The sequence below is a fragment of the Hypanus sabinus genome, chromosome 5 (genome assembly GCF_030144855.1).
Source record: "Hypanus sabinus isolate sHypSab1 chromosome 5, sHypSab1.hap1, whole genome shotgun sequence".
Classification (NCBI taxonomy): Eukaryota; Metazoa; Chordata; class Chondrichthyes; order Myliobatiformes; family Dasyatidae; genus Hypanus; species Hypanus sabinus.
In genome coordinates, this window is record NC_082710.1 from 112,114,551 (window position 1) to 112,134,511 (window position 19,961).

Sequence of the window (19,961 nt, forward strand, 5' to 3'; positions counted from 1 at the left end):
CATTTGACTCCAGATCAGAAGGCTGTGTGTTCAGGTCATGTTGGGGGTCGCAAAGACTGCATTCAATTTTGTCATCGCCATGTTTGTAGCGAATCCACTCAGTGGATCTTTCTTGAATTCAACGCATTTTCCCCTTTGGCGAGTAACTGGTGGGTGCGCAGTTATTTCTCATCCTTGAACAAGTTGAGAAAAGAAATGCCAGTGATTTATGGGCACCCCGATAATGTCGGGGTTAACACACCAGTACTGCAGCTCGGGGCATCGGGGTTGAGAGTTCAATTCCAGCACCGTCTGCAAAGAATTTGTATGTTCTCCATGTGAGCATGTGGGGTTCCTCCAGGTGTTCTGGTTTCCTCCCACGGGTTAAAGACGTAGCAGCTAATAGGTTAATTGGTTGTTGTAAAACTAATTGTCCTGTGATTGGGCTAGTGTTAAATAGGTGGGTTGCTGGGCAGAGTGGCTCTGACCAGAAGCCTGTTCCACACGTGTCTCTATTTAAGTAAATAGTTGTACTATATCCAATGTGGCCTCCACATCAGTGAGACTTGATGTACATTGGGGAACCAATTTGCTGAGTACCTTTGCTCCAATTGCTGCAAAATGTGGGATTACCTGGTGGCCATCCATTTCAGTTCAACTTTCCATTCCCATTCCGACATGTTGGTCTATGATCTCCTCTACTGCCACGAGGAGGCCACAATCAAGCTGAAGAAGCTACACCTTCTATTCCCTCTGGGTGGCCTCCAACCTGATGGCGCACGAACATCAATTTCTCTCTCTGCTAATTTCTCCCATCTCTGCCTTCTCTCTTTTTCTATTTCAGATTTTGGTTTCTTCTAACCCTTTCTCTTCTCCTTACCTGCCTATCTCCTCCCTCTGATGCCCCTCCTTCTTCCCTTTCTTCCATGGACTGCTGTTCTTTCCTTTTGGATTCTTCCTTCTTCACCCCTTTACCTCTTCCACCTATCACCTCCAAGCTTCTTACTTCATCCCCTCCTCCTCCCCGCTTCCCAGCTCCTTGTTCTGGCTTCTTCCCCCTTCCTTTCCAGTGCTGATGAAGGGCCTTGGCCCAAAGTTTTGACAGTTTTTTCCCCTCCACAGATGCTACCTGACTCTCTGAGCTCCCCACTCCTATCTTCCATCTCCAGACAACATACTCTGTGGGACTGACTTGCACCTTTGACCTCTCTTCTCCCCTAATCCTCCAGACCTAATCCTGCACTGTATTTATTTCTGCATTCACTGATATGTGTGCAATGAACAACCAAGGTCCTAGTTGCTATTGAACGTCGTAGTTAAGATAGTCGCTGGCATGCCACACAACAGCACTTTGGTGCTCTTGCAAGGCATGAAAACCATTCTGGTACTTTAAGAGTGAATTCAAAGAAGTAGTTATGCTTTTAACAGTGCAGGAAATGAACACAGAAGAGTCCATCTCTGAGCTGCTTGTGAAGAACAGGAAACTATGCCCTCCTTTCTAGAAATGACACTCACCTCTTTACAAGAGCTCAGCAATAATCTAGCCACCCAGGACTTACTGATTTAAAGGAACTTAAAAGGGCTTTGTCCTTCGATTCAGTTTCACGCAAATCCAACTGGAGAAGAGCATTATGAAACTACTCAGAAAGAGTGGGCCCCTCATTGCTTGTTGCTCTCAGTGAACACATGGAATCTACCCCTGACCAGCTGGCAGCACGTGTGCAACTATCTGTCCTCCACGAACCAAAAGAGACGTGGCACATGTTCTACAGCATGAGGGGGAGATTTGGAACATAAATGCATCACTCTTCTGCAGGAGTAAAGACATGCAACTTCAATTCATGCATTCCTTCACTGTGAGTAGAACCCTTCCCAGAACACACAGAAAACTAACTCCAAGGAGAAGAGTGAGAGGAGCAGGGATCACTCAGCTATCTGCCAGCAAGCTCAGCTCTAAGTCTGAAGGTTGAAACACTAGCAGTGTGGTCAGTGACATTGCCCCATTGATCACGTGGTGTTCAGGCACAGGTTGTTAATGTTCCTTCTCTCAAAGTCACCACTTCCCGTCCCACTGCAGCTTCTCAGTCTCATGTACGGCGAGTGGTTCTCCGCTACATCGTGCAAAAAAAACCTTCCTTATTAGGTTTAGCATGAACTTTGGAAATATCTAAATAGTCTGCAGTCAAATTTAAATGCATAGTGTCATGATGCCAGCATAGTACCACTTTAGACAGCAAGTAAAGCTGTGCTCTTAATTTTCCTCAGATGGTACCTAGGGATCATTATGTGTGGTTCAATGCTCCAATTTATGTCATCTTAGAAAGAAATTTCTTTATGTTTATTCCTCCTGGTCTGGATGTTGCTGTCACTATGTGCTGGATAGAATACACATTTGGGATGATTGGTAATGTGCCAATCAAGCAGGCTGCTTTATCCGGGATAGTGTTGCGCTCCTGAGAGTTATTAGAGCTGCACTCATCCAGTTGTGGAGCGTATTTCATTGCGCTCTTGATTTGTGTTGCGTAGATGATAATGTTTTTATGAATATCAGAATGTAAGTCACTCACCACAGGATCCCCTGCCTCTGAACTGTCCTTGTACAGTATTTATGTGGCTGGCCCAATTGAATTTCTGTCAGTGTTGACCTCCCAGAAGGTGGGTGGTCCAGCAAACCTAATGCCAGTGAATACCGTCAGTAGGTAATTAGATTTTCTCGTTGGTGTTGGTAATTGCCTGGACTTTTTGTGATGCAAATGTTATTTGGCACTATAAGCCCTTGCTTGACTGTGGTCTAGGTCCAGCTCCATGAAGATATGGAATGCTTCAATTGGCTGGATTGTTGAGTAGTGTAACAATTGGACTACTAAATAATTCATAAAGATGATAAACAACAGCAGGCCCGACACCACTTGCTTTGGGAGTAACCAGCACCAGTAATGATCAAGAAGCCCAATATCATCCAGGACAAAACAGCTCACTTGATACCTATATACCAAAGTGTCGGGGTGGAGATACGTCTCTGCCAAAGGAGGTGTATGGCGCTCCTTCCCTCCGCTAGCGTGGTCACCCTTGGGCAAGATGTAACACCTGCTTAGCCCCCCAATCAAGGTCATGTGAAGCCAGTGGGAGCAGGTGGTGGTTGGTCATATGAGCAGCTGGTGCATATCACAAGTCCTGGTTATGTGACAACTGATGCCAGGCAGACAATCTCTGAAGAGTATCAATAATGGCTGGGGTCACCCATCTTGTAAAGACACTGTCCAGAAGAACACAATGGCAAACCACTTCTGTAGAAGAATTTGCCCTGAATAATCATGGTCATGGAAAGACCATGATCGTCCATGTCATTCTACTGCCCGTTATGCTGCTGGTGTTTAGGGCAGCAATGAAGGTCCTCCAACTCTGGCAGTGTTCAGGGCCTCCTTCATAAGCTCAGTAGCTCAGTTTTGTCTACTGTCAGTTGTGCAAGTCCCAGGTGAAGACTCAGGAATACTATCCCACTCAAATGTAGGGTTCTTCATTGCTGTGTCCATAACAGTTTTGTTTGACCAGTCAGGGTGGTTAGCCCTGAGCTGAGCACACATCATATGATAGCAAATAAGGAACAAATGATACTAAAGTAGACATCCATTCCTTCCACCACCAGTGCACTGTGGTTATGGAACAAATTGTAATGTAGAATATAAAAATAAAGCCAGAATATTGTTTACATCATTGAATGCTAGAAGAGTGCAAGGAAATGTTTCATACAATTCGGATTGACAGCTTACGGACTCCACCACCAAACATGATTATGGTATTTTTTTGTTGAGTGTAACATTAAGTCACAGAGCAAAACAGCATGACCACAGGCCTTTTGTCCCACTAGTCCATCCTGACTCAGGTGCCCAACCCAGCTAGTCCCAATTTCTTGCATTTGGCCTATATCCCTCCAAGCCTCACTCATCCATGTGTCTGCCCAAGTACTTGTATATTCCTCAGTCATTTCTGCTGGCAGCTCATCCGATATAATCATGACCCTTTCCATGAAAAGGTTGCTCCTCAGGTCCTTTATATATCTTTTTGCTCTCACCCTAAACCAGGGGTCAGCAACCTTTACCACTGAAAGAGCCACTTGGACCCGTTTCCCACAGAAAAGAAAACACTGGGAGCCGCAAAACCCGTTTGACATTTAAAATGAAATAACACTGCATACAACGTTTTGTTTTGCCTTTATGCTATGTATAAACAAACTATAATGTGTTGCATTTATGAAATTGATGAACTCCTGCAGAGAAAACGAAATTACATTTCTGCATGCAACAAAAACATTTTGAACTCCGAAAAAAAGACGTTGGGTTGAAGGTTACTTTTAAGTAAAATACTCAACGTCTATTTGAGTCCTTCTTGTATTTATGAAAAACGCCAAACTTAAATTTGCCGCCAGCAGCAAACCAAAAATAACCTCAGCCAGCTGTCAACCTGAAAAATAAAAGGACTATTTCACTGAACAATGAAAACATATGAATATACGTAAAATAATACGCAATTAAAATATTTATCATACTTCTTCAGGTTGACTCACACCTGACAATGCAGTCGTATTCAGTAGGGATGGATCGATGCTTAGGGGAGTGACCGGGAAGGATAATGTGTTTTTTTCCTCTCTGAACTCACAGAAGCGTTTCCCAAACGATGTTTGCATTGCGATGATTGCAGAATGTAAATACTCCGAATTTATCATGTCGTGACATTGTTTGAACTCTCTCAAATTGGGGAAGTGAGACAATGTGCCTTTCTGTAAATCTCTGGCAAACAACGTCAACTTGCGCTCGAATGCCAAAACATCCTCCAACATGTGCAGGGCTGTATGTCCTTACCCCGTTGAAGAGCTGTGTTCAGCGTGTTCAGGTGCGCTGTCATGTCTACCATGAAGTGTAGCTTTTCCAGCCACTCTGGCTGTTCCAGCTCAGGAAAGCTGAGCCCTTTGCTGCCCAGGGAAGTTTTCACTTCTTCCAGACGCGCGACAAAGCGTTTCAGCACCTCCCCTCTGGACAGCCAGCGATAAAAACACGTTGTAGCGGTTGCTACACGCAGTCAGTAAACTGCAGTCAAAGATAGCTTTATTCGAACTAAACAGCCTTGCTTTTAAGCCTCCCTCAACCCGCCCCCCATGGGCGCGGATGCTGCAAAAGACACGTACTCACAAACCCCCGTAGGCTATCTCCCTTAGCCTGAACGCTGGCTAATTGTGAGCCGGTTCGGATGTGTCAGGAAATGGGTCGCCACAACGTCTTATTTAGATTGTACAAGATCACCATAATCTTCAAATTTAGATTTACATTTCAAAAACTAACAAACTAACATAAAATACATTTTAATTAAATACTGACCATGTAGCGGTGTGCTACACGCAGCGCTAAAATTACGACACGGAGTCGGTAACTGCAGTCGAAGGAAAAAACTTTATTCGAAATCTTCAGCCTCACTTTTAAGCCTCCCTCAACCTGCCCCCCCCCCCCCAATGGCGCAGAGGCTCCAAAGCTCTGTGCTCGCAAACCCCCGTAGGCTATCTTATTGTGAGTCGGTTCGGATGTGCCAGGAAAAGGGTCGCCACAACCAATTATTTCCCAAAGCAACAGGGAGCCGCAGCACAGACGTAAAAGAGCCACATGTGGCTCCGGAGCCGCGGGTTGCCGACCCCCGCCCTAAACCAATGCTCTCCTAGTTTTGGATTCCCCTCACCCTGGGGAAAACCTTCATCCAGGCCTCTAATAATTTCAAACACTTCTCTAATGTCTGTAATTGGAGCCCTCTATTCTTGGCAGCATTCTCATAAATCTTTAGTAACTTCTAAAATGGTCTAAAATTGACTCAACATCAGTAAATCCCATTAACCCTCCATGTGACAATGCACCAATTATGAAAGTGGATGTGCACCCAAAGTCAGAAATAGAGTGCTTGAAAAAGAAAAATGACAAAACTTGTCAAATACCCCTTCTCTCCGTTACGTCCACCAGTATAGCACATTTCCAACAGACTAGATCAAAAGGAAGACTAAGGAGCATTCAAGGTGAGTCAGGGAATGGATAATAGAGAAGCACAAATCTGGGGAAGGCTACAAGACCATCACAAAGGTACTGAACATACCTCAGAGCGCAGTGCAGTCCATCATGAACAAGTGGAAAAATATGAAACCACAGCCTTGCTGCCTGCAATAAGTCAGGCTGCCCCTCTAAACCTAGTTGCTGGAGAATATCTGTACTTGTAAAAGAGACTACAGTGATGCCAGCAGTCACTCTGAGCTGCAGAACTCAGTGACTGCAACTGGGGATGAAGTTCTTGGCTCCACAAACTCTAGACCTTGCATAAAATGTGTTTATGGAAGAGGGGCAAGGAAGAAGCCCTCACTTAAAAAGAATGTATCCTTGCCCTTAAAGACTTTGCAAAGCATCACTTAGAAGATATTGTAAAGGTGTGGAAGAAGGTCTTGTGTTTGGATGACACTAAAGTGGAGCACTTTGGGCTCAACATTAAGTGGTATGAGTGGTGTTAATCTAATACTGCGACCATCCCTACCAGGGATGGTGGGGAAATCTGGTCACGATTGATGGGAAGATGAATGCTGCTAAATACAGAGAGATACTGGGTTAAAAACCTGCTGGCATCTGCCAGAAAGCTTAAACGAGGGGAGTAAATTCACCTTTCAGCAGGATAATGACCCAAAGCACACTGCCAGAGCAACCATGCAGTGACTTTAATGAAGATAATTAATGTCCTTAAGTGGCTCAGTCAGTCCCGACCGAGCATCTCCAGCAAGACATCAAGATTGGTCCACTGCCACTCCCAACTAACCTGAAATAGCATAAGCAACTTTGCAAGGAGCAATGTGTAAATCTTGCTCCATCACGTTGAGCAAAGCTAATAGAGACTTATCCAAAAAGACTACTTCCTGTAATGGCTGTTAGAGGTCGTTCAACTAAGCACTGAGCAAAGGGGGATGAATATATTGAACTGCTGACATTTCAGTGTTTGAGTTTTTAGTTTTTCATGTTTTCTCTGTTTTATGGGCTTTACTGTGAAAAAAGGAGCATGTGATTCACAAATAAAAATTCTCAGTTAAGTTGTGAACAAAGGGGTGGGGGCCAAATACCTCAATAAGGCATTGTGAATGATAAAGTAGAGAACTGAACTCCTAATTTCAGGTGTAGCGGCCAATGGGGAAGGCAATCAATGCTTGTAACGTGGTCTTGACCTTTTAAACCTGGAAATTTTATATTACTGTGCAACATCTTTAAAAAAATAGTGAATGAAATGCTTGTTCGAAATTAATTGGATTAAGATGCCAGTCCAGAAAAGTTGCCAGTCTCTCATCATCAATATCATCATCAATATAGCAAGAGTACCAAATTATCAAAGTTTTAGTATATGCTGGTAATGGCAGCAATAGATGTTGCACAAGTAGTGATATCATCAGGTGTGTGCCCGACAACAAATAAACAGAAGAGTTAAATGTGATTAGCATATAGAACTTCACAATAGTTACAGTATATGGTGGCAAGATCTACAGCGGTTAAATAGATTTTTGCATGATTTACACATTGGGCACTGTTCACTTTCTAAGCTCTTCTGTGTTTTTAAGTTTCTGTGATTCAATCAGCTATGATCAGTAGAATGCAGATTGCTTTGAAATATTTCCATGGCAGTGACTTTAAAAAGTCAAGTACAAGGAGGGCATTTGGGTTCTCTTATTTGACCTAAGATCTGAAATTGGGTGGATTTCTATGCTCTTAATGTTTCTCTTCTTTTAAAGGACGGATAAACTTATTCAGAAGACAATTCGAGAGAAGTTTGAACTGTGTACAGTACTGACAATTGCGCATCGTCTTAATACTATAATTGACAGCGATAGGATTCTGGTAAGAGCTGGCCAAGCACAAGCTTCCTTAAAGCTGCTGTTATGTTTCGCCCAAGGTCTTAAGAGGAAAAACTAAATCTGCCTTTCACAGATTTGGATCTGAGTGAAGCAGTTTTCCTGCAAAATAGTTATATTCAGCGCTTACTGTTTTCATGGAAAAAATTTGGGATTTGGGTCAAGTGTCATTACTTCACTTTGAATGTCTGTTGAAATTGCCAGAATAGCATACGACTATATAAACGAAAGCCTGTGTTAGAACATGTCATGTAATCTGGAAAGTTTATCTGGATGCTGTAACCTTAGTGATGAATGCTGGTAAAAGATCAAGGTCAAGTCAGTGATGGCCAATCATTGCATGGAAAATTATAGATGAAAATTTAATCCGTGCAGACTCCGCATCGATGGCCACAGGAGCTAATGTGGTTTAAGATGAAGTTTACAGGATTCCTCATCGTTATTTCCTTGTTGCATGGAAAGAGCCTACTTTGCCCATTGAGTGTTTTGTTACCTGAAAGACAATACCTTTCTCCAATAACTTTAATCTTTTTTCAATTACATCCCCATTAAATCTTTATCTATTCTACCACTCACCCACGCAACAGGCGTAATTTACACTAGCCAATTAACTTGCCAACTCGCATGCCTTTGGGATTTGGAAGGAAAGTAGAGGAGACAGACATGATCACGAAGGGAGATGTTCAAACTCCACACAGACAGCACCAGAGTTCAGGCTCAAACATATTTTGTTGCAGCTGCGAGACAAAAGGGATTGGAGTAGATGGGCTGAAGGGTCAGCACTGATGTGGTGGTGATGGGCATGTTTCTCTGCTGTATGTCTCCGCAACACATGCCATCTGTGGATCTCGTTCATTTAGCAAAATAAGTCAGTTATGGATTGTGTTGTTGCTGAACTGAGGAATTGAATATTCTGGTGAATTGCAGAGAAATTGAATTGCTCCCAACTTCATGCCGATGCAGATCAGTCATCCAGCTCCAGAACCTCAGGGTCGAAATTCCAGCTGTCTTAAACTACTTCATCAATGACCTTACTTCTATCATAGGGTCAGAGGTGTGCATGTTTGATTAGTGCAGGGTTCAGTTCCATGAACATCTCCTCAAACGAAGGAGACTATGCAACAGGACCTAGACAATATCCACGATCTGTTAAGTACTGAGTAATTAATGACATGAGGTTGCTAGGTAATGGCCATCTCCTGCATGAGAGAGTCTGACCACCTACCTTTGAGTCATTGACCATCAAAATCTTGTATCTAGCTACAAGCAAGCAAAAGTCAAACCCTGCCAAAGGGTCTCAGCCCGAAATGTCGACTGTACTCTTTTCCATAGATGCTGCCAGGCCTGCTGAGTTCCTCCAGCATTTTGTGTGTGTTGTTTGGATTTCTAGCATGTGCAGATTTTCTCTTTGTGAAAGGTCAAATTCTACAAATCCTCCAGTGATTTTTCAGGAGTTTTCTATCATCTACAAGATACAAGTCAGCTGCTGAGTGGAACAATCTCCATTTGCCAGGATGAGGGTAGGACTTAGCAGACAATCCATCAGTCCTGTACATTCATTCTCTCCAGCACTGGTATACACCACTTTCAAGATGTATAGTATGTATCATTTTAAGTTACTCTTCCAGTCACTCGCCTAGGCTACACTGGTACAGGTGCAAAAGAATACTGCCATATACAGATACCCCTCCAAGATGACATAGAAGAATATAAAATGACCTTCGTATCATTGGGTCTAAATCCTGGAACTTTGGGATTGCCTTGACAAGAAGAACTGCAGCAGACCAAGGCAATGACTCACTGACACCTTGTCAGATGCACTTTGGGATGGTAGTGTGCAGATCTGGAGAGAAGATATAGAATAATGGACATCCCCCAAATTTTCTGTGGTCGACAGGAATGGGATTCCGAATCAGCAGAATTCGGCAGATGATTGAATCTGATTTGAATCAATATAATGCAATTTCATCATTTAAAATGTGTAGCAGGTTCTGACCTAGCAAGTGCAATATTGTGCTCCACTCTGGGGGAAAAAATACTAAGTTGTGCTGAAAATACCAGTGAAACCTATTAACATTTCCAGACAGCTGAGTTTAAAAGTTCAAGTCAGATCTGAGCCCCAACATCCCAAAACACATTCGCAGCATAGAAGTAAAAATTGCTAGACTCCTTGTTTGGACTTCTCTATCTTTCTGTTTTCCTTTCACATTCATTTTGTCTGGGTCTGATATGAGAGTATTTTTGGTTGACTACACTTTTTGAATGTTTTTGCTTTAACTGTTACCTATAGGTGCTGGATCAAGGAAGAGTTGCTGAATATGAGGAACCATATGTTCTTCTTGAGAACAAGGATGGTTTCTTATACAAAATGGTTCAACACTTGGGGAAAACTGAAGCAATTGCTCTGACAAATATAGCAAAAGAGGTATGGTTGTATATGAAAGATCATTGTTTGCATTTCCTATAAGTTATGTTACATGTGAAGATTAACTGCAACTCTTTTCGTACTTGTTTTGAAATCAATAAGTTAATCAATTATGTAACATAACTTTTTTCAAAGTAGCATGAAATGTACTGGTTTTGAATTGTTGGTGCTGAGCCATTTTTTCTTTTCTGACAGTTTCTTTGATCCAACTGTTGAAAGACACCGTTCTGCATTTGCAATAAGCCATAGAAACATTTAAAATACATATATTTTTAAAAACAACTACTCACAGATAACATGAGGGAGCATGTTTGTATCAAATGCCCCTTAATACTCAACCCTGTCCTGAAGATCTGTCCTTGCCCATTTCAACTGAATTTGAAATAGATTTATTTTTTGTCTGGAATCCAGAGGGTATTATCTGGTGCAGCATACTGAAACCATAGTGTGATATGCACAATTGATTAAATGTCTCCAAAGATATCAACTGGTGGTTAATGCACAAAGCATGTATTCAATTTTTCTAAAGCTCTTCATGATATGATTCACACTATTGATTTTTTACATTCAAAATGTTTAACATTAATGACCAAACTCTGCACATTTGTTAGTATAATGAGACATTTTGAGCAAACATAAGTTTAAAGCTAATAGTAGACACTAGTGCTGATCACTTGAAATCTGAAGAGTTCTAAAAGTTGCAATTATTTAGAAAAGTGCACTTTGGTATCTAAATTTTTCAATTTCTAACATGGAAATCAGCCTTTCTCTGTAGGTAAGTTAACTATTGCTATAACTTGCCTCTGGGTAAATCTACTTTCATGACACTGTAGACAAAGGAAAGTATGTAAAATGTTGCTATAAAGAATGTATAAAAGGTACTTAGATAATAGTTACAAATTTTAACCTAGAAATTGTTTCACATTCCTCTTTTGATGTTAAAACAGCATTGCAAGTCACCTTAGCACTGAATAAGACCTTCATTTAAGAGGTTCACAAATACTGTTGGTGGGCTTATGCTAACATTAACATTCTCTGTGCTTTGCCTTGCAAGTTCTTACAAAATTAGCAGCTGCAATCTTTGCAGGTAACATAAAGTGACCTACTACAATATACTGTAAGCTAGTGGTCGCCAACCTTTTTAAGCCCAAGATCCCCTACCTCAGCCTTAGTGAAAGGCAAGATCGACCTACTAACTTGTATAGAGAAAAAACAGCTCAGATTGTACTTCCAAGTTGAGGCCTTTTATTTGGGCTAATTGTATTTGAATTACGTAAAATGCTTTTGTCAAACTTTCAAATTAATTCAACCAAGAAAACACTGTAACTAACAAACAGGTCATAGCTGTCTTTCTGTAAGAATATTACAATACTTCATACCTTTAATTCTAAGTTTCATTATTTAATTTTACTTCAACACAAAACTAAATGAATACAAATTGACTATGGCACTCAGTGTGATGACTGGGGCTGAATACTTTCTGTTAGTTCATTCAAATTTGGCTCATAACTACAGACAGCCAGTCTGAGACAGTCTGTGAGGTGTCTGTCAGTAAGACAGCTCTTGTACTTAGATTTAATAAATTTCATCTGTGAAAATGTAATTTCACAGATAAGTTGACCCGGAGTAGGCACTGATGTTCAGTGCACACGTGGTGAGATGAGGAAACTTCTCTCTGCTGCCAAGCCCTCAAAAGTCACCGTCCCTTCATCTTGCTTTAAGCTCGATGTCATTTTGCAAATCAATTATTTCCATTTCAATATCTCTTGGCACACCATATACTTGCTGGAATTTGGCTGCTCTCTGTTCTATATCGATCAGCAGAAATGGGTTTGAAATAAATGCAGCAATATCTTTCATGACGTTTAACTCCCCAAAACGCCAATTGAACTCTGATTCCAGTTTGTCTGGGTAAGCACAGTACTGCTCAGGGCAAAAAGCGTTTTTTTCCTTGATGGCCTGTAACATTTTCTCCAAGTTGGGGGAAAGTGTGCCTGCCTCCTGTTCTTTAAATTTGAAATCCAGACATTGAGCTTGGCCTTAAATGCATTTATTGCACTTGTGGGACAGGTGTCGGTCTTTTCCCATGTGTTCATTCTTAAGTGCATTTAATTTAGCCATTAGGTCTGTCGGAAACCCTAAATCCAGTAGCCACGCATCATCTGACAGTTCCTCATGCTCCTCGTTTCTTGTCGACAGAAAAGTCTTTATCTCAGGCAGCAAGTCAACAAATCTTTGCAGAAAGAACGGAAGTAAAATCCCGCAACCCAGTAACAACTTCTCTTTACAAACAGCTTTCTACAGCGGGAGTATTGCTATATTACCATTATCCTAATTAGTATTACTTATTTTTGTAATGCTTACATTACAACAGTATTTGTGTATTTATCTTTCTTTTTTGGGATCTACTGGGAAAGTCTCAAAGGTCGACTGGTTGATCATGATCGACTGGTTGGCAATCCTTTACCACCTCCCAGGTTTTGACTGAATACAAGCTACAGTACATGCAGACTACTTAGGGGAAGCCTGCAGTGCAAATCTGCTTTTCCTGCTCCTATGGGCTGAAGGAAAAGTAGATGAAGTCTTCTTGAGTATTGAGTTTGGGTGATCTCCCTCATGCAGCAGTGAGCAGAAAATTTTCATGATGCGGGCAGAGATCGTAAGATGCAGTCTGGAATGATCCTGAAGCTAGAAAGCTAAAAATGACTGTGAAATAACCGCTGCAGACAAAGCACTGTAGGCACGCGTAAGGCTGAATTTGAAGCTGCAAGAAATTACTCTAAAGACAAAGAAAACTTTTTAAATTTAGGTCCATTTCATGGGGAACAGTATTAGTACTGTACTACTGTAACAGTATTTTCATTCAGTAAATATGATTCTCTCTGAATGTCACTGATCTGTCCAAGGATGCTACTGATGACACATTTTACATGTCACTCTACTGTGGGCATCATTTGGGACAGGTTTTGATTTGTGAAAAAGGTGTTACGACTAAGAAAAACCTGTCAAAAGACAGACACTGAAGTTTTCCAACAAGCCAGAAATGCGTACAAAATTGTGTGCATATGCTAGGTTGTGTCTGGAAATGCATGGCTTTGAATTTTTACTTGTGAAGTATGGAGGAGGGCAGTGGTTGTGCAATGGCATTTCTAAGCCCTCCTCTTTAAAAATGACCCTTTGTTCCACTGTTGTTTACTAACACTTTGGTTCAGTTTATCAGGTACACATTCTGTCTCTTCCCATGGAAGTAAGCTCACCTGAAATGTAGAAGTTGTACTCTGTAGTTATTTTGCTGCTCTCCTTTATTATCGTCAACTGTATGATTTGGTGATCTCTGGTCCCCAACTATTCTCCCACTTTGACTGACCTACCTCATTGCTTCCTCTCCTTTTTAGGTGATTGTGAAATTTCTCCTCTGTGCATTTCAGAACGTCCTCTCTTTCTTCACATTAAACTCTTTTCCAATTGATCCTGGAGTAATTGAAATCTTCCAATTTCTGTAATTTTGCTCCTTTATCTCAATCTCAATTTTGGACACCATAGCTCCTTTCTTGCTTCTGAACTCTAACCAAATTGGTTTTGCCTTAAACCTTCAAGAGTATCTTCTCTGTCCATAACAACTATCTTTTTACTTGGCATTGCTATTCCTCTACTGTTTCCCTTTTGCCACTGCTTCATTATTCTACTAATTATATATGTTCCCAACCAACTTTATTTATATTGCATATAGTTATTTGTATTCCTTATGGTCCCTCTTTGGCCTGTCCCCATCTGTTCTAATCTATTTTCGAACATCACTCAATACCATTTTAGTCCTTTTTACTATATTTAATTTAACTCTCTCCTTCCACATAACTGAAACCCTATACTGAGATGTTGTATTTCCATTGCAGGCTGACTTTGCTCATCTACACAAAATACACTTTCCCACATTAAGACCACTTCCTTCTATGCTTTGCCTATTTAAATGTTTGTCTAAATGCTTCTTAAATGTAGTAATCATATTTGATTCCACCACTTCCTCTGCCAACACATTCCTGATGTCAGCCACTCTCTGTGTAAAAAAAAACTCAACCCAAAGATTCCTTTTGAATCCCCTACCTCTCACCTTAAAAGCATGCCCTCTTGTCTTTGATTTCACTCCCACAGGAAAAAGATATTGATCATCACCATTCAACACTTGATACTTCCAGGGAACTGTGGACTTGGTCTATGAGGTTCATATATATTCCTTAATGCCCTCTCATTTACTACATATGTACTACCCCTATTTGATTTCCCAAAATGTACTTACTCATGTTGGGATTAAATTCCATCAATGCTACACCAAACATTCCAACTGATCTACATTATGTCCTGCTGGACACCTCAACAATGTTCTGCATCACCCACAAACTCGCCCCTACATTCACACCCAAATCATTAATGTACATCATGAACAGCAGAAATCCCAGTACCAGTTCCTGAGGTATAATGCCTTATAAACTATTCATGCCCCTTTGTTCAGATAAATTAGTATTACAACCAGGGGTTTCGATCAGTTTAATTGAGAATTTTTATTTGAATCAGGAAAAATTATAAAGCATACAAAACTAAAAATTCAAAAACTGATACGTCAGTTTTTAGAAATACTCATCCTTCTTTGATCCACACGCACAAAATGCTGGAGGAGCTCAGCAGGCCCGTCAGCATCTATGGGAAAAAGGACAGACGACGTTTCGGCTCAAAACATCAGCTGTAGAAAGGGTCTTGGTCCGAAACATTGACTATCCTTTTTTCCATAGATGTTGCTTGGCCTGCGAAGTTCCTCCAGCATTTTGTGTGTGTTGCTCGGATTTCCAGCATCCACAGATCTTCTCTTGTCTGTGTTTTCCCCCTTTGATCAGTAATTGGTTGAATCACCTTTTGCAACTGTTCGCATTAGTGCTGTTATAGGGTAATTCTCTATTAGCTTTGCACAATGTGATGGATCAATATTTACCTATTCCTCCTTGCAAAATTGCTCAAGCTGTGCCACGTTAGTTGGGGAGCGGCAGTGGACAGCTATCTTGAGGACTTGCCAGAGATGTTCAATGGAGTTAAGGTCAGGACTCTTACTGGGCCACTCAAGGACATCAGTTTTCTTCTTTTGAACCTACTTCATGATTGCCCTAACAGTGTGCTTTGGGTTGTTGTCCTTTTGAAAGACAAATCATCTGCCCATCAATCCTGACCAGATTACCAGTCCTTACTGCTGAAGAGCATCCTCGTAGCATGATGCTACTTCCATCGTATTTGGCTGATGTGCAGTATTCAATTAAAGCCACACATAACCTTAGTGTTAAAGCCAAAATATTCCACTTTAGTCTCATCCAACCACAAGACCTTCTTCCACATCTTTACGGTATCTTCCAAGTGACACTTTACAAAATCTTTACCGGCAAGGATATGTTTTTTTTTCTTAGCCAGGGCCTCTTCCTCGCCACTCTTACATAAATACATTTTATGCAAGGTCTAGAGATTGTGGAGCCAAGAACTTCATCTCCGGTTGCAGCTGCTGACTTCTGCAGTTCACTCAGTGACTGTTGGCATCACTGTAGTCTCTTTTACAAGTACAATTATTCTCCAGCAACTAAGGTTAGAGGGCAGCCTGACCTAGGCAGTGAGGCTGTGGTTTCATATTTTTTCTCCTTTTTATGATGGACTGCACTGAGCTCTTAAGAACGGTATACTCAGTACCTATGATATGGTCTTGTGCTTCTCTATTATCATTTCCTTGACTTGTCTTAAGTAGTCCTTTGTCTTCATTTTGGTTTGGTCTTTTGAAAATCTATCATATTGTTAGAACCAACAGAGTGATGGTTTGTTTATTCTTATGAATTCATTGAAAATGGGTGTCCCTCCAATTTTCTATATCCGTAAATTGTGTGAGCTGTGAAAGTAATATACAGGATTGCACCTCAGGAAAATTAGCATAGTAATTACAAAGGGAATGAATTGTTTTTCAGCGTCACAATTTTGTTTTTTTAATTAAATTTTCTTTTTATTTGATATAATGCACAGTGTTTTGTAGATTAGCTCAAAAAATTCTGCTTCGATATATTTTAAATTTAGAAAATAAGCCAATAAAATGTGAAAATAGTTGTGGGGACTGAATACTTCTTCAACACGCTCTATATCACTGGTCACAGATTTTTACCACCACCTTCTACCTCCTTTGAACAATCCAATTCTGGATCCAGGTGTCCATTCCACCTTGGATCCCATGTGCCTTGACATTCCAGACCAGGACCCTTGTCAAGTGCCTTACCGAAATCTGTAGGGATAACATCTATTACCCTGCTTTTGTCAGTCACCTTAGTTACCTCTCCTCACCAAAAAACTCAGACAAATTAGAGAGAGGATTTCCCTCTTGCAAGGCCATGCTGGGTAACAGCCCCAATTGTCCCCAGCCTTTCCAATTGAACATAAGTTATGTCCTTTAACCTCCAGTAACTTCTCTATCACTAAGTATAAGGCCTACAGTTACCTGTTTTATCGCTGCTGCCCTTTTTAAATAAAGGACCAACATGAGCTATCCTCCAGTATTTTGTATTTTGTCTGGGTAACAAAGATGCAGAAATCTCTGTCACAGTCCCAGCAGTGTCCTCCTTTGTTTCCCATAGTTTCCTTGGATAGATCTCATCCGGTCCTTGTGTAGATCAAGGCATCTACGACCTCCACCTTCTCAGTACCTACATGACTCAATCAATGGATCCACCCTGGAACTTGCAATCCCCCGCATTGTTCTCCTTGGTGAATACGGACAAGAAGTATTCATGTACAAACATATCCACGTCATCTGGCTCCACACATAGATTACTCTTTCAGTCCCGAAGAATATGTATTCTCTCTGTTGCTATCTTCTTGGTCTAATATTGAATAACTTTAGGTTTTCCTTAATCTTTCCTGCCAAGGGTGACCTCTTGCTGCTCTCCTACACCCTCTATATTCTTCCAATGACTAGCTTGATTATAGGTGATTATATCTGCCCTATGCTTCCTTTATTTTTCCCAAGTCACCTTTGTCATACAAGTTACCCTAATCTGGCCACATTTTTCTTTAATCTTTACTGGAACATGCAGTCCCTGAATTGTTCCAAGTCTCCCACGTTTTAGATACTGTTTTACCTGCAAATATTTGCTCCCAATCTACTACCCACATGTCCTCTCTAATGCAGTCTACCTTAATTTAAGGATTTAACTAACCAACTTTATCCCTTTCCATCATTAATGACCCTCCCCATCTGGGACATGTCCTCGTCTCATTACTACCATCAGGCAGGAAGTATAGGAGCCTGAAGACCCACACTTAATGTTTTAGGAACAGTTTCTTCCTCTCTGCCTTCACATTTCTGAAAAGTCCACAAACCCATGAATAATACTTCACTATTCCTCTTTTGCAACATTTTTAAATTATAACTTAGAGTAGTGGTCGCCAACCCGTCGATCGCGATCGACTGGTCGATCTTTGAGACTTTGAGACTTTCCCAGTAGATCCCCAAAAAAAAAGAAAAATAAATACACAAATACTGTTGAGAGATTGTTTCCGGGTTGTGGGGTTTTAGTTCCATTCTTTCTGCCCAGTGCGCATGCGTGTAGCTTCCCTGCACTACACAGTGTAATTCAGTGGTCCCCAACCACTGGGCCGCGAGGAAACGATCTGAGTCTGCTGCACCTTTCCTTATTTCCTGTCATGCCCACTGTTGAACTTGAACCCACGCAAGGTCACCTAAACGCAGTGACACCCTCGCACCAGGGATCACTGGTTGGCCTTGTGCGGCCTCGAAACCTGTTTACCACACAGACTGTTCATGGGGAAGCCAGTGCTAAAATATTCACAGACGACCTAATTCGGGCTCAGGGTTTCGTAAGTAGCAGAGTAGCTGCTACCTCGCTACGATCTACTGAAACAAACTTCTGTCAGCCGATAGATCCTACAAGGGGGGAGCGGGCGCACGCCCTGTCGCACTCCTCACTCAGTCGGTCACTCTCTCCAGATTGCGACTGCTGCGGCCCCGGCACAGGGACTTCCGGCCCTCACCTTGTCCTCTTACCCCACCCCCAACCAGCCGCACCTGGCCAAAGCATATGGCGGCAGGCAGGTGGTAGGCTGGAGTTCGGGCCCGGAGGCTGTCTATGAGGCAATAAAGCCCTCAAAACTGCTTCGGTACTTTGAGTCCAAGCACCCTGCACTTAAAGACAAACCCATTGAATTTTGTGAGTGGAAAAAATGTGAGCAGCGCGGGACAGCAGCTGAGTGCTGAGAGCCGCAAAAACTAAATTGCAGAATAGACTGGACATAAGGAACCTGCTTCGAGTATCGCTATTTCCGAGTTGCGGGGTTTTACTTCTGGTCTTTTCTGCCCCAGTGCGCATGCATGTAACTAATCGATCTGGGGTCAATTTTGCCTTTCACTAAGGCCGAGGTAGGGGATCTTGGGCTTAAGAAGATTGGTGACCACTAACTCAGAGTAAATTTTATGCCTTTTACTATATACTGCAGCCACAAATCAAAAACGTACAACACCTATCAGGGATAATAAACCAGATTCTGATTTTAATTTTGAACTCTGAAACTTACAGACTTGTTTGCAAAGTGTTTTCTAACCAACACCTCCACTATCTGCTTGGTTTAATTTCCTAAGATAATATGAAGCACAACCCCTTCAGCAGTAGGACTACCTACATAATGTCTCAACAACCTGTGTTGGATGCATTTAGTAAATTCCACTCCATCTTAGCCCTTTAGTCTCCTAATCCCTTCTAATAGTCTGAAAATTAAAATAACTCATAACTATAACCATATTTCTTTTACTTTTGTGATTTGCTTACATATCCTCTCCTCAGATTCCTATTAGAAGATTTATTATCCTCAGTTTAAAAGAATGCTCTCTGATTTGTTTAGTCTAATATATATGCATCCATAATGGGATTGACCATCACCAACTTTTCCACCAAAAGAATCTTCGGGAGTGGGTGTTGTCCAGAAATGAAATTGGATTAGCCACGTGGACTGAAGGGCAGGTCAGAGGCTGGGTACCTCTAGTGAGGAATTCATCCGCTGGACATGCAAAGCCTTTTGCCAGTTTACTATCAGCAATATTTCTTCAGAGTTTGATGTGATCTCGGAGTTTGTACAGGACACACAAGAGGGATGTTGCCTGTAGATTCCTGGACCATTGGTTGATCTACCAGAGTTGCATATGATAATGACCGATTATTATTTCTGGTCAAGGTTTTTAGATACATGATGTACTGTATCAATGGCAATGATGAACAACTTTGAAAGCAAGTAGGATCCCTTGTCATCAGCTTGCAGGAAAACTTCTCGGGGAATACTACATTTTCCAGTTACTTTCCTTCTTGCCTTACAGCAGCCACCTCTTTCTTTCTTGTGAGTCCTTGCAGAGAGATCGAGATCAGTGCTTCAAGTAGCTGAGCTTTCATGGGTTTGTGTGATTGAGTTTATGAGAGTATTACTCCTCAGTAATATTCTGTAGCCCCTGCTGCATATTTCTTCATTGTGATGTCAGGTATGGACAAGACTGGGTTTGGTTAGTTGCAAAATGAAAAGTGATCAGAAATGAAAACAAAAATACTGGCCCTTGTAATTTTATGGAGAGCT

General features: G+C 41.4%; 1 protein-coding gene across 4 annotated transcripts in view; it reads left to right on the forward strand.

Moving 5' to 3' along the window:
• The window catches only part of abcc4 (ATP-binding cassette, sub-family C (CFTR/MRP), member 4), a 268,298-nt gene that overhangs the window by 240,370 nt on the left and 7,967 nt on the right, over window positions 1-19,961 (forward strand). For all 4 annotated transcript variants that reach the window (XM_059970351.1, XM_059970353.1, XM_059970350.1 and 1 more), the window contains 2 exons: window positions 7,772-7,877; window positions 10,182-10,316. In XM_059970351.1, coding sequence (XP_059826334.1) covers window positions 7,772-7,877; window positions 10,182-10,316 — 241 coding nt within the window. The remainder of the gene's footprint in view (window positions 1-7,771; window positions 7,878-10,181; window positions 10,317-19,961) is intronic.